This window comes from Sceloporus occidentalis, unplaced genomic scaffold (assembly GCF_023333645.1).
Source record: "Sceloporus occidentalis isolate IW3139 unplaced genomic scaffold, rSceOcc1.0.p SCAF_7, whole genome shotgun sequence".
NCBI lineage: Eukaryota > Metazoa > Chordata > Lepidosauria > Squamata > Phrynosomatidae > Sceloporus > Sceloporus occidentalis.
This window is the reverse complement of record NW_028316987.1, coordinates 23,538,516-23,552,775: the sequence shown is the minus strand read 5'-3', so window position 1 is coordinate 23,552,775 and position 14,260 is coordinate 23,538,516. Positions and strand designations below refer to the sequence as shown.

Genomic DNA, 14,260 nt, shown 5'->3' with positions numbered 1-14,260 from the left:
GTGACTGAAGTGGAGAGAGGATCTTGGAACAAATTCCATCAGCTAATCCTGTTGCCACAAGCTTTTAATGAATACTAAACCAGCAAACCCATTTTCTCTTTTTAAAAAACTATCCATGTAACAACAACATGATTTACTAGTAAAAAATATCTTTGAATCAGTGGCTTCATCAGTGCTTGTGAGCTTCCTGCCTTTCATGTTAATGTGAGAAAACTTGAGCACTATTTTTAAAAGAAAAAAAAGAAAAACGTTTTAAGATCGTACGCTGAAATCAGAAAATCTAATATATTTTGTGAAGAAAGGACAAAATTACTTAATTTTTTAATGGATAAAGAATATAAAAATAATGTGAAACAATGGAAATAATTATTAAAGATGGAAGATTTTGTAGCACCTAATGAGTAAAATGCTTTAGAGAAGGAGACTGATTTGTTTTGGGAAGTGGAATTGTTTTGGCTGAGAGAGGCACTGAAAGCAAGCAGAATAACAACAGAGATTAAACGCTGGGCTGTGTCATCTCAACATTCCTTTGGAAGAGGCATTGAAGAGATAGATGTCTTAACTCTGTCAAGATTTTGTTGAAGAGGAGATGGTTAAAGATGCAACCTTTGCAAGATTAATTTGCAGAGATGTGACAGATGATAAGGGAGGAACTTAAATGGATGGTAAATGATTTTATAAACTTTAGAGTGAATTTTATATTGAAATTTGGACTTAGCTGAGGAACCAAAAGATGAAGATGTAGAAGAATTAACTGGAAGATGAAGAATTGGGAGAAGCTACAGGACTTGGGATAAAGAAGACAGAGGAGTCAGTTTGAAGTCAAAAGGGTGTGATGAGGGTTTGTTCCCTGACTGGGAGGACTTTGGTGTTTTGGAGGTGATATGGGAAGAGTTGGGCAAGAATGATAAGGACATCGTAATTAACATAGGGTGAAAGAAGGGATTTGGGAGGTCCAATAGAAATGTTTTTCACAGAAGATTTCCCCCTTCCCCTGCCATTTTAATTTGGGTGGGAAATGCCCTGTTTGGTCAACAGCAATGATTTTGTGAGGGGTGGGGAACCAAATAAATATGAAGATGTTAGATTTGGCTTTTGGGGATTGAAAGAAATTAGGTTTGGCTTTTCTGGATTAGAATACTAATACTGGGGCTTGAGTGATTTGGTCTAAGAACATCTAAGATTTTAGGGTAAGGGATAGACTACAAAAGAGATTATCTTGGAAAAAGTTACTAACAATTATTTATACTGGTTTTAATCACTTGGATATATACAAAAAGAAATGAAAATAATTTAAAAGGAGATAGAGGATTGTGGTAAACTGAGAATTGTTGAATTGTTAACTCTTTTTGAAAAATGAAGGGAAGAATGTAACATTTTGTTTTGTGGATAGTCAGAATATAGAGCTGCTGTTATAATAGATGGATTTTAAATGGGAAAATGAAAGGGGTTAAATTGATTACTTTAATAGAAATATGTATCTATAAGAGGCAAGGTGTTATAGCTTTGTTTAATGTACCGTGAGCTCTGTAAAATAGTTTCTGTTGAAAGAGGTCTATAGGTGAGAAATAGTATTTGATTCAGATATTCTTAAACAATCCATATCTACTTTAAAACTTTATAGTAAAATACACAGTCAAAGCTACAGTGCAAAATGGCTTTGCTTTCATAGTCTCCTTTCAGAAATATGTGCAAAGTGGCACTTCTATTTTTGTACAACACGCTCAATGTGTTCCCATTTTGTTATGGTCTTGTGTCTAACAGTTATATTCACTTCTCTGCAGGTGTTACAAAGGTAGATTATGGAGACATATCCTCACGAGTTGGACTGAGACACAAACTACAGTGCAAGCCTTTTTCCTGGTACTTAGAGAATGTTTACCCTGATTCCCAAATACCACGTCACTATTTCTCTTTGGGAGAGGTAAGGATTTAATAATAAACATTTTGAGAATTCACAAGTTTGTAATGTTTCTTTTGAGCTGGTGTACAAATAAATATGACAAAAATGAACATTTGTGTCTTTACATGTTCAAAGTGTAATGTTTGATGCAATGGGTTTAAGGCAAATTTATCTCCACAGTCTCTAATGCTGGTATTTAGAACTACACTCCTTATTCATATCAAATAAATTAAGTCTTCAGAGGAATTTGTTCTTTATTCTGCTTAGAATAGCCAGAGTTTTCATGATGCCATTGATGTGCATTGTACTTTCTTAGGCACTGTACAGACGGGCCCTATGGGGCGCCATCGTTACATGCGAGGGGCGGTGCTTCCAGACACGACTCGCCCCTCACACGTGACGAGGGCGTCAAAATTGTAGCGCCCTGTACATATGTGACGGACACATAGCGTCCGCACGTCCCGGCGCCTTTGTGACGCCACAAGTGTGCCATTGGCACCTTGCGGCATCACAAAGGCACCACAAGAACCCGCTTTTTGCGGGTTCTTTTTGCTCCGTGATGGAGCCGCGCGGTTTGTCCTCTGCGGCTCCCTCGTGGAGCAAACCAGGGCAGTAGGAGACCGCCCTTTTTGGGCAGTCTGTATTCCGCCTTAGCTGATCAAATTGATTACTGTGAATAGGTTTAGGACTGAAATGAAAAAATACTTGTTTTTGCAAAGCAGCCTCCTTCCAGTTATTTAGCACACTTCTATGTAGTGAGCCCTTGGTATTCACAGCAGTTTGTTCCAGACGTACGCACACATCCCGCGGATGCCAAAAACCACAGATGTTCAAGTCAATATTTGACATTTAAAATTACTTGGGCGGCAAGGTTCAGGCACCAGGAAGGCATTCTTCCTGTACTATTTCCCACCTTCCCATCATGAAGGATCCACCAGAATTTAAACTCTTTCCTGACTCTGTTTTCTACCTTCCCAACCTTTCCATCACATAGTCTCTGGCAGATCTTAAACACTTTTGTCACCAATCCACCTCAGGGAAGGGCAATAGAAGGAATTGGGCAAAGAGGTGTTTTGGCAGAAAGTGATTAAAATTCTATCAGAGGCTTCCTTGTAAGAAGCTGAGAAACGAAGTAAGGCTGGCGTTTGAATTCTGGGAGAGGCTTCTTTGTGAGAAAGTGGGAAATAGAGTGAGGCAGTGGTTTAAATTCTGGCTGTGGCTTTGTGATGTGAAGGTGGGAAAGAGAGTGAGGAAGAGGTTTAAGTTGTGACTGTGGCTATGTGATGGAATTGACTTTCATGGGGAAGAGAGGCATCGGCTTGCCTGGGTCTTGCTGCAGCAGCTTCCGCTATTGCACTGGGACAGCTTCTCAGCCTGGTGATCACAAGGTTTTTTTAAAAAAAAATGTTTCTTCATTTCAGTTTGTGGTTGCTCAAATCGCAGATATTAAACCTGTGGATACCAAGGGTCCACGGTACTAATCACAAAGTAATTAACCTATAATATGTATATAAATCTATGAACCAATTGATATGACCCAATGAAGAAAGCAATCAGCATAAAAGCACACTGTCTTCTCAGTTCCAAATCCTTTATGGAATAAAAATGTTGTTGCTTTTCTGTGCAATGAGACCAAGAAAGAATGCAGAGTTTCTTTTCCAGGAATGTATTCTGTAGCTTCAGAGCCACAATCAGGAAGACTCCCAGTAGAAGTTAATCTTGTTTGCTTGCTGGAGGGATATCACTTACTTTAGAATGTTGCATCCCTTTAAGGTGATTTGCTTCGCAACAGGTTGCAACTGTAGGGCTACCCAACCAGGGTTGATAACACACAACTTGGTTTGGGCTTTATTAGCACAATGTTGAATTGGCACCAAGTCAGGAGTCATACCAGCATTTAATAAGGATGACACTTTCCTCACCCCCTTGTTTCCTGGCAGATGGTGGCTCTTAGCAACTTGGCAACCCAACCATATGGGTCTGTGTTCAAAGTGCTCAGCAAATCCAGGAGAGCCTTTCCCATATGGAAATGTAGCCAGTCAAAAGAAGGATAAAGATCAGTTTCCTGTTCCCCTTAAGAATAAAAAAAAAGGTAGTTGTGTTTTCATACAGCATATTGAGGCTTCCAAATTATTTACCCTGCAGTTTAAAATTTTGCAAAATGCTGCAGACTGCTGTGTCAAATCACAGGATTCCTCAAATCAACATTGATGTATAGCAGGACTCAAAACAACACCATATGTAGCCCAAGATTTGGTTGTGGCCTTTCTCAATTACATTTTAACTGTTATCCAGTTCAAACAGCTTGCAGATTTTTCTTCACAAGCATCCAAATGGTGCTTTGAAATTGCTAATTATTATCCTCGTAAACCACCTGACTCCTTAAATTGGCACTTTTGGCTGATTTTGACTGTTTCTTCCCTTTGTACCTCTAAAGACTGTCTCAGAGCTTACACTCAGACTTGGAATGGTCTGATGTTAGACTTTTGAATAGGTTTCATTATCCCTGAAGACTAAACTGTCATGTTCAGTGCTTTTCCCCTCTGTTCCAGAACCCTCTTGTAGTCAAAGAGATTATGGTTCTGTTGAACAAAATCAAGCCCTGATGAGCAGAGGGGTAGGTAGACGGGTTTTACTCTTGGTGTTTTGCTGTAGAAAGATGGTGACTTACATACCACTCTGAATATCAGACATTAATTAGTTCTTCATTCCAAAAAGGTTTAGAATAGTCAAACTAGTGAACATCTTGGTCTTTCTCTGTGGAGAAAATCACTTCATTACCACTTACAAGTGATTTGGAAGAAACATACTTCCATAATGCTATCTAATCTGGTCATCAGAACTTCCCTCATTTCACTTTGGACAACAAGCTGCTTCAGTTTGCATTTTATTCTTTTGTCTTACTGGGTGCTTACGATATTTATGAAATATATAGTACAGTCAGTCCCTCTGTATCCACAGATTCCTTATCAATGGATTCATCCATCCACATCTTGAAAATATATATTTTTTTGCCATTTTATATAAAGGTTATCATTTTACTGTGCCATTATATTTAATGGGATTTGAACACCCATGGCTTTTCATTATCTACAAGGGGTCCTGGAACCAAAGCCCAGTGGACATCAAGGGGTCACTGTAACCGGCCACCTTCTGTGGAGTACGTTAGTGTCCCTCAAATCAGGACAGGTAACATTGGCAGCTGCAGGGATCAACTTCTCCCAGTATTGCTGAGTTGATGCTGTGATTATATAAAAATATGCAACTAAAACAAGGAATTAGAGATACGTGTCTCTTGTTTTAAAGGGGAATCATTTGTCCAAATGCTGCAAAAATGGATGAGGGGAGGGGTGCACAATGGCCTGATTTATATAAGCATGGTTCTTCGTCTCTATCTATTTAGACTGAGAGATTGGGCATTCTTTGTAATTTGTCAGATAATCTATGTTTTTCTGAGATCCCTTTTTATCACCTTCTGGCCACCTGGGCTTTGAACTTGTGATATCAGTAAAATCCATACAGACAGAGTTAACATCATTATTGCACTTAAGCATTCTTAAGTTTGAGATCTCAGTTATCCCTATGGAAGAATGAGCAGGCTCTCTATTAGACTTTTCACTTATTATAGGCACTCATAGGTACATAAATATATAGGCTCCCCTTAGGGAAAAACAGACATTTCTGTGTCTAGGCACATTGCTTTCATTATACAGGATATCCTTCCGTTACACAGGGGATCCATTCTGCCCCCGCCCCCCCCCCCCCGCAGATGCACAAGCCTTATTTAAAACAATGGGGCTCGTGCATGTGGTGCAGCATGGTGTGTGCGCTGCAGGCGTGGGTGCCATTACCTTTTATGGCAAGTGGCTTTCAGCATAAACTGAAAGTCATGTAAAGCAACTTCGAAAAAGCATGCATCTGAGAATTGTTCTTGATCCCATTTTAAGGGTAAGGATGGACAGGATGACTAAATGAGTCCTTAGTGATGCTAATGGTCTCCATTTTGCTATGTGTTGATCTGCATACATAAAATGGTGTCTATGCTGACTTTCTATTTATTTATTTTTTATTGTTTTCAGATAAGAAATGTGGAAACAAATCAATGTCTAGATAACATGGCAAGAAAAGAAAATGAAAAAGTTGGAATTTTTAACTGTCATGGAATGGGTGGTAATCAGGTAAAAAGAGAAAATCCTTAAAACCTTTGTGTTGGATTTTATAAGTATAATTGTTATATAAAGATGTTGTGGCTTTTCCAAGGGTTGTGTCAGTAATCAGGTTTCCATAACCTTCAAAGAATTAACTTTTCCCCAAATACTCTCTAGAATACAGTGGGTCCTTACCTTACATGCGGAATCCGTTCTGGACACCCCCACCCCCATGCGTAAGGCAAATAGCATGTATGCTCGATCCCCATTGGATATAATGGGGTTGTGCTTGCGGCACAGCCATGTGTGTCTATGCCGCAGGTGCGCGTCTAACTTTAGGCTGCAGACATTTACACATGTAATCTCGGAGTAAGGTTTTGTATCTACATCTTTAAAGAATGATTTCCATGTCTGTTGAAATCGGTTAGAATAGTCTTAATGTAAAAGTGCTGAAGATGTATCATTGTACTGCTGGAGGGATGTTATCTCTGAATGTGGGTGCCTGCACTTTACCTTCTCTGCATATGTTATCACTCTTCCTTGATCTCACAGGCCCAAATGTGATGGTGAGAATGGAGTGTTAGGACCAGCAATTATACTTCACATTGTCCTGGCCTTGTATTGTCTTAATGCAGTATCCAAGCCTGCTTTTATTGCCAGAGAAATCCTTCTGTGAATTAACCCAGCCCTCTTTGTTGTTTACATGGCAAGGTGATTTAAAGAGTGGGAGTTTGCCAGTCTTATGATACAGTAGGAAGAAGTTGTATGACTTGGGATTTTGGTGCTGGTAGCAATTATATCTACCACCGTTTTGAATGATGATGGGACTAGTAGTGAAATAATGTTAAAGCGAGTGTTGAAAATTATTAGTTTCATAAATTTTTAGAAGGTAGCAAGTGCCAGAGCATCTTGGCTGTGTGGGATTGAGAAATGCATTTATTTTGTTTATAGCTGTGGTGCTTAATTACATATATTTCAGTGAATTACTGGACCATTGTCTCTGTCCTTTTAAAGGGGGGCAGAGATTACATGGAATATTAATTTAGAAAATTGAATCTACTCATCTTAGTCCTCACATCTTTTTCATTGTGAACTCAATCCCAGTTTCCGCTCACCCACATTTCTTCCTGTTATTTCACATCAGAATCAAGTGTGTTGAATCAGCAAAGTTGTCCAACTTTGTCCTAGTTCTGTATGGGTTTATAAAGTACTTGGACCATGCTGTATTAAAAGGGGATCCCCCCCCCCCCGTGAATTGCCCCATGTTTGTCTGCTGCAAATATTGGCAGCTGTGCACTTCACAATCCTTGTACTGAAGCAACAGAAAGGAGGTTTTTGTATGACACTACTGTAAAATTAAGTTATGTGAAAGAATCAGTTTCTCATTTTGGATTTGGAACTTTAGCATCATGAGAGTACTCATTTACTGTCACATTGAGATGACAGTACTCATTTACTGTCACATTGAGATTTTAACCCCATGCATGCTGTAATAGATTTTTCTTTAAAAACTGAGATACTACGTGGGCATAGATAACATTGGGTGATAAGGTGTTCCAGTGGGGGGAAATGATAAATGTAAGGGGTTAAACACCCTGTTCCTGCACTCTGTTTGCTTCAGAATATATCTTCCCAACTCTTCTCTGCAATGGAAAAGGTGTATGAGCTATGGTTCATGAGCTCTTTAAGCCCCTGCAGGCACCTCTTAGAAGGGAAGAGGCATTGGCCTATGAATTGACTAAAATATGTATATAAGCCACCACACACAAAACCAGTTCTTTCCCCAAACCCATATTGCCAAGATGCTCTGATTCTTGGTCCCACTTAAAAATGTGTGGCACAAAGAAAAAGTAAAACCTGTTTAGAAAATTTTCATTATTGGCACTACCATGTTTCGTAATGGTTTTTGTACTGTAGCAGCAGAAGCTCTGTAACCCCCACTGCCAGTTACTGAAACAAGGAAGAAACAGACATGGCGAACTTGCAGGAGGATTCCTCTAGTGCTACCTGAGGAATATTCTATAAAGTTTGAGTATTTAAGACTGGTGCAACCTGGAGCATCTTTGCTGACTTCAGACACTCTGCCCTCTCCATTTTTGTCTTTGGGATTGGAATACTGAAGAAGAGTATAGGCTTGTGGAGGGACATTTTGTAAGGAAACACAGTATGTGACATTTTGCAGCATCATTGCTGAACCAGCCAGTGCTCTAGATGTCAAGAGACATCAAGAATATAGTATCCCTGTCAGAAAATTGGGAGTAAAAGGAGTAATTGTGCCCATTTTCAGCATTTTAATTTATATTTATCTCAATTTTGTGAGATCAGTTTGAAATTTGGCACTGTTGGTGACCTCGCTGAACGGGGCATAGAAGCAAAGTCTCAAATTACTTGCTTTAACAGGTATCATTTTAATAAACAGTACAACTTGGAGCCTTCAAACAACAACCTAATTTGTGTATTTCCTTAATTAAAAAGTCAGTTTGCTTCATTGTTATCCCATAGAATAGGAGTAGGCAACATGTAGGCAATCTGTGGGCTCTGCCTGATATTTTAATCCTTGGAGAGCCCAGAAATACCTCCACTACAAAACTAGCAGCAAACATTTAGTTATTTCCAGTTAGGGAGCTCAAGGAGTTATGTAGGAGTTGGGATTGGCCCATGAATCCTTGGAACTTATCCATTGCTGCTAAAGGGAGAGGGGGGAAAGATAGAATCCTACTACTGGTCTATTGTACCTTACCTTGTGGAGTCTGTTGTTCTCTCAGGGCAAAGAGAGCTACTGTGGGTCCTCAGTATCTAGGAGGGATCTGTTCTGGACCACCCTGGGTACTGAAGACCATGGGACTACAAGTCCCATTGTCCCCAATGGCAGTCTTATATGTGCCACCATTGGGGACAATGGGGGCTTGCCATCCGCGGATGCTTAAAGTTGTGAATGGCAAGCCCGCGAATAACAAGGCTGAATTGTATTATATTTCATATTTTTTCCAGCATTTCTCTTATCGCTGATGCTAGTAATTATGTACACAATAAAATATATGGGGAGAATTTGTCTTGTGCATTGTGTCTACACATCTGTTGCATATTTACAGTTTTTGTGCTTTATAAATAATTCCATCAAATTATGAAAATTGCAGTTTGTAGGTCCTGTACCATTTTGTGGCCTTCAAGGCCCCGCACCTGTAAAAAGAAATGTGAATTATATAAACACTTCCTGCTTAGGGACACTAAGTTCAAACTAAACTAAGGCCTCAAATATGGCAAAAATGCCCCCCCAAAGCCCTGGAAGGTATTGGGGAAAATTTGGTTTGTTTGTTTTCTGCAGTGAGAGGGATCCAGATCCATACAGTCTCTTAGTCTCCCACAGTTGCTCTTCCCTGCTGTACACACTTATGCATTCCTTGTCTCATCCATATATGATATCAGAAGTGATCCATGAATAAATAGAGAAGCCTTAACTTTTTTTAAAAAAGGGTTCTTCAGTATCTCTTCTCACATATTAGCTATTTTAGGAAACCTTTAGGAAACCTTCCTACATGTATAATGTAGACCAGAGGTTCCCAACCTTTTTGACTCGTGGAGCCTTTATTTCTATGGTAGAGCCCCTAAGAAGTTTAACCTATGTCTTGCAAGTTAATGGTGATTAGGAGTATACAGTGGTACCCCGGGATACGAATTCACCGCGTTACGAAATTTCCGGGTTACGAAAAAGTTACATTGGAAAAAACTGTTCCGGGTTACGAAAGATTTTTCGGGTTACGAAATTAATTTCGGCGCGAAATTCAAATCGGAAGCCGTGGCTAGCGGCTTTCCAGCGCCTTTTCGGGTTGCGAAATGTATCGGGTTACGAACGGCGCCGCGGAACGAATTAAATTCGTAACCCGAGGTAGCACTGTATATAAGAATATATTCTTATTTTTTAATTACTTTCCATTTTTATTTCTTTCATTTTCCTGGAGCAACCATGGAGCACCTGGGAAGTGAATGCATCAGGGAACCCCTGATGGAGACAATGGCCCTATACAGATAGCCAAAATAAAGCTGCTTCAAGTCACTTTGGAGGTATGGTATTTCAATGATGCATGCGTCCTAAGAGTCTGGAAGCTGCACAAAAGCTGCACTCCAGTCCTTAGGACTGGAGCGTGACTTTGGTTTGCCTTCTGGACTCTTAGGATGCATGTATCATTTAATCAGCATACCTCCAAAGTGACTTGAAGCAGCTTTATTTTGGCTGTCTGTAACAGGCCAATCAGTCTGCTGATGATCTTTCAAATATGCATTTAAGGATATGTTTGATGTTAATATCTTATCATAAAGTGGTATATACTGCTGCAATAATTGAATCTTGTTTTCTGTCAAGGTTTTTTCCTATACAGCCAACAAAGAAATTCGAACAGATGATTTGTGCTTAGATGTCTCTAAGTTAAATGGTCCTGTCACAATGCTTAAGTGCCACCACTTAAAAGGCAATCAGCTTTGGGAATATGATCCCGTGGTAAGTCTGTTCATTTCAAGAGGTTAGAAAGTTCTATGAACCGAGTTACTTTTTGATACAATTATATGTATGGGATGGTTGCTGGTTAGTACTTGGAGACAAAAGTAATAATTATAATCTAAAATACATACTCATCATGTATTCAAATTAAAGTTCTTTAGTTTTGGAAGAGAGATGGTCCTAGAAGATACTGTTTTCTCATGTTCCATGACCTGCAGAGAACTTGAGCATATATAAGTCAGAACTGTGCCCTATCAAATGAAAGATAGGGGCTTGATTTCCCACCTGGCTCCCCATACCAGGAAAGGATAAAAGTAATATATACATGTAATCACCCACCATAACTGATGCACCATGTTTTGTGTTCCAAGTACAGAATAGCATTAGTGGTTCTCAAGGTGAATTCTCTAGATGAGTTCAAGCCATGTGTTCACTCGCTTGGGAGGGAAGGGGATGGGAGAACTTGAGGGAGGGCTGTGTGCTCTCTCTCTCTCACACACACACACATGGTTGGGATGGGATAAGTTTCCCCATCTTCCCTCATCCCCATCTTCTTGTCTTTACCCGTGCATGTGAGTGAACATGTGCCCAGACCCAGCCACCCTGCCAGTACAGATACTTTTTGTATTAAATACAGTTGGGGTGGGGGTGAGGGAGGATCAAAAGATATTCACAGTATTTGCACCTTGGGGTGGAGTGACGTCTGTTCTTTCCCCTTGAGAAAGAGGGCCAACTGTATGGCTAAATAACATTTTTTTAAAAAAAACCCAATCTATAAAGGCAGAGATCCATTAGTTATACTTCCATTGACAGAAGACTGTAGATGCAGGAAAAGTTGATTAATCTCCTCATACAATCCTTGCATGCCCTTAGTATCTGCTTAGATGGAAGAGGCATAATCAATGTTTTCTCACTGTATACAGTCACCACACTGTATATACTTTTTTGCAATATTGTAGATACTACATCTCTCAAAAAAACTATCTATGGGCCCATCAGACAGGCCAAAATAAATCTGCTTCGGATCACTTTGAAGGTATGCTGTTTAAATGATGCATGCGTCATAAGAGGCCAGAAGCCATGCCAAAGCCATGCTCTAGTCCTAAGGACTGGACCACAGCTTTGGCACAGCTTCTGGCCTCTTAGGACACATGCATAATTTAAACAGCATACTCCAAAGTGATCTGAACCAGCTTTATATTGGCCTGTCTGTACAGGCCCTATGATACTTTAAAAAGTACTTCAAAAATTTGATCACGGTTCAAATTTGAATAAAGCACGTAGCAGTCAGTTTACCTACTAAGTGCTTTATTCTTTATCATGTACCAAAATTAAGAAAAAAATAAATTAATGTACATGCTTTTCTCTCAACCCTACTTTATCCTCTCACAACAGCTGAGAGAGTTGAAGTGGAGAGGAAATGACTGGTCAGTGATTCAATGAGAATTAAACCAGGATCTCTCAAGTTTAAATCCATCCTTTGACTTAATAGCTTTAAAACAGATGCCCCTCTGCACTGCTTTGAAATTTGAAGAGTTCAAATGTAGCTTGCAGCATGAAATTACCAGTCACAGAAATATGTTTTTTAAAATCCTGACAATCCTAGCATACTTCATAAGCCCTTAGAAATCTTTAAAAACCTTTTTTTAGAAAAACAAGGGGTTCCTTATTCCCTGTATCATTTAAAGCAAGACTTCTGTGTAACCGTAGGCCTCTCTGTGTATGGCCCCTGGAGCTAAAAGAACCTACCCACCTACACAGATAAATACATCAGCAATCCCTATGTCTCAGTGAGTTGCAAGTGTGGATGTACACACATAAACATTTGTGGGGGCCCAGCACCCCCAAAGCCAACAGTCATTATATCTGTGTGACTATAATGGCTGTATCCCCCCTTTTTCCAAGGAATGTGGACAAATCCACCTGGACAAATTGAACTATCCTTACTTAACAATGCTTCCAAAGTAAGCTTCCAGACTAATGTGGCTGATCTCTTTCTCTTTTTGGCTTTGATGCTGCCAACCATAGATGTATTTCTTTCTCTTCATCAGAGCTAAAAGATCAAGTGTTTCTATTTCTTGGGTTAAATGGGAAGATGTGTACCTGCTATATTTAAAATGAATTTAATATTATAATACGTTCGTTTTCAATGAACTTTGGATAACTTCTCCATTTCCTTAAAATTTTTCTTTTCCTTTTCCGGTTTCCTTCTTTCCCTTGGACAAAGAAATTAACCCTGTTGCATGTGAACAGTAATCAGTGCCTGGATAAAGCCACTGAAGAAGACAGCCAGGTACCCAGCATCAAAGACTGCAATGGTAGCCGCTCTCAACAGTGGCTTCTTCGCAATGTCACCCTTCCGGAAATATTCTGAAAGGTTTATAAGAGGAGAATTGACTGGACTACCTCAGCAAGTACATTTGCTACATTCTTACGTAGCAAACAAAGGCTGTAAGGTTTCATAGGGGTTTTTTAACCCCCTGGAACAGACTCTTCTAAATTTTCAAGAGCTGTCAGCCAGCCATCCTGGTGTTAATGTGTGTGCAACTAACTACATGAGTACTTGTGAACCTCTGCACACTGATGTTTACAAGATATTTCTTCAAAGAATCATTTTATAGAACACTCAGTCGGTGAAAACATAATCAAGGATATTTGCTCCCAAGAGAGTGGCACAATCTAGTTTGCTTTTCCATCAGTAGCCTTGTTCAACGGGTGCTGTCATAAAGTTTCCTAAGATTTTTGGTAAGATTCAGTAGTAAGAAAGGTATCAAGCACAGATACAAATGTAAATGGAGCAGATTCAATATCACAAGAGAATGAATCAGTGAAGCAAGGAATGTGTAAAACAGGGTCGAGAGGCAAGAGATCAGAACTACATGAAGTACAATTTGTAGTACTAAATAAATATCAAATTTATATGTAGATTTTTTTTACCTCAGTGAAAAAAACCCAAGTGAGACAACAACTTTCTGTTCAGATGTATGTAAGTCATTACTATATTGTCCCTCCCCTTAATTGATCTGAATTTTGAGAGGGCAAAACCCAAAACTGAGCATAAATAAAATTGGCTCTTTGAATGTCGGTTCATTTTTTTAAAATCCCAATTCTACTTTGGCTTCTGGGCTGTTGGAACTGTTATTATTATTATTTTTAATTATCTGAAAATGAGGCTTCTATATCATTTGCATTTTCCTACTTGAGTTGAACTTGGGTCAGCCAGCTTCCATCACCTGTCCTTTCATCACCTGTCTGAAACATTTGTTAGTGCATTTTAAATTTGTTAACTTCTTGGATTATGCTTAATGGCCAAGTCTCTTACTACTGTACTACAGATTTTGTTTCACAGCAATAAATCTTTAATTCTTTGATTTCATTCATCAGAGCCTACAAATACGACTTATTCAGGTAACAAGTAGTTTTCATCTGAATGTTTCTTAGGAGCATTTTCCATTCCATACTTGAAATTCGTATTTGGATTTTTGAACTGTACCATCAATAACTTTTTTCTAATAAAAGATAAGGAAATTTGTTCAACTGGCCTCTTCACACACACAAAAAAAGAACTTGATATAGCCAAAGGCTTTGTCATTCTTTTGTCATGTTAGTCTAGCACTTTGAACGGAATAGCTTTATTAACTGAAGAATCAGAGTATAAGAGAAGAAAAATTAATAGTTTCTAACTCATGAAATGAGCTGCTTTTTTTCCAGAAA

The 14,260-nt window shown here is 39.1% G+C and overlaps 1 protein-coding gene across 1 annotated transcript in view; it reads left to right on the top strand.

The window, feature by feature from the left end:
* Nucleotides 1-13,922, top strand: part of GALNT1 (polypeptide N-acetylgalactosaminyltransferase 1) — a 63,493-nt gene extending 49,571 nt beyond the window's left edge. The window contains exons 9-12 of the mRNA XM_089532364.1: nt 1,785-1,924; nt 5,983-6,081; nt 10,412-10,546; nt 12,774-13,922. Coding sequence (XP_089388490.1) covers nt 1,785-1,924; nt 5,983-6,081; nt 10,412-10,546; nt 12,774-12,920 — 521 coding nt within the window. The 3' untranslated portion in view covers nt 12,921-13,922. The remainder of the gene's footprint in view (nt 1-1,784; nt 1,925-5,982; nt 6,082-10,411; nt 10,547-12,773) is intronic.
* The last annotated feature ends 338 nt before the right edge of the window (nt 13,923-14,260 follow it).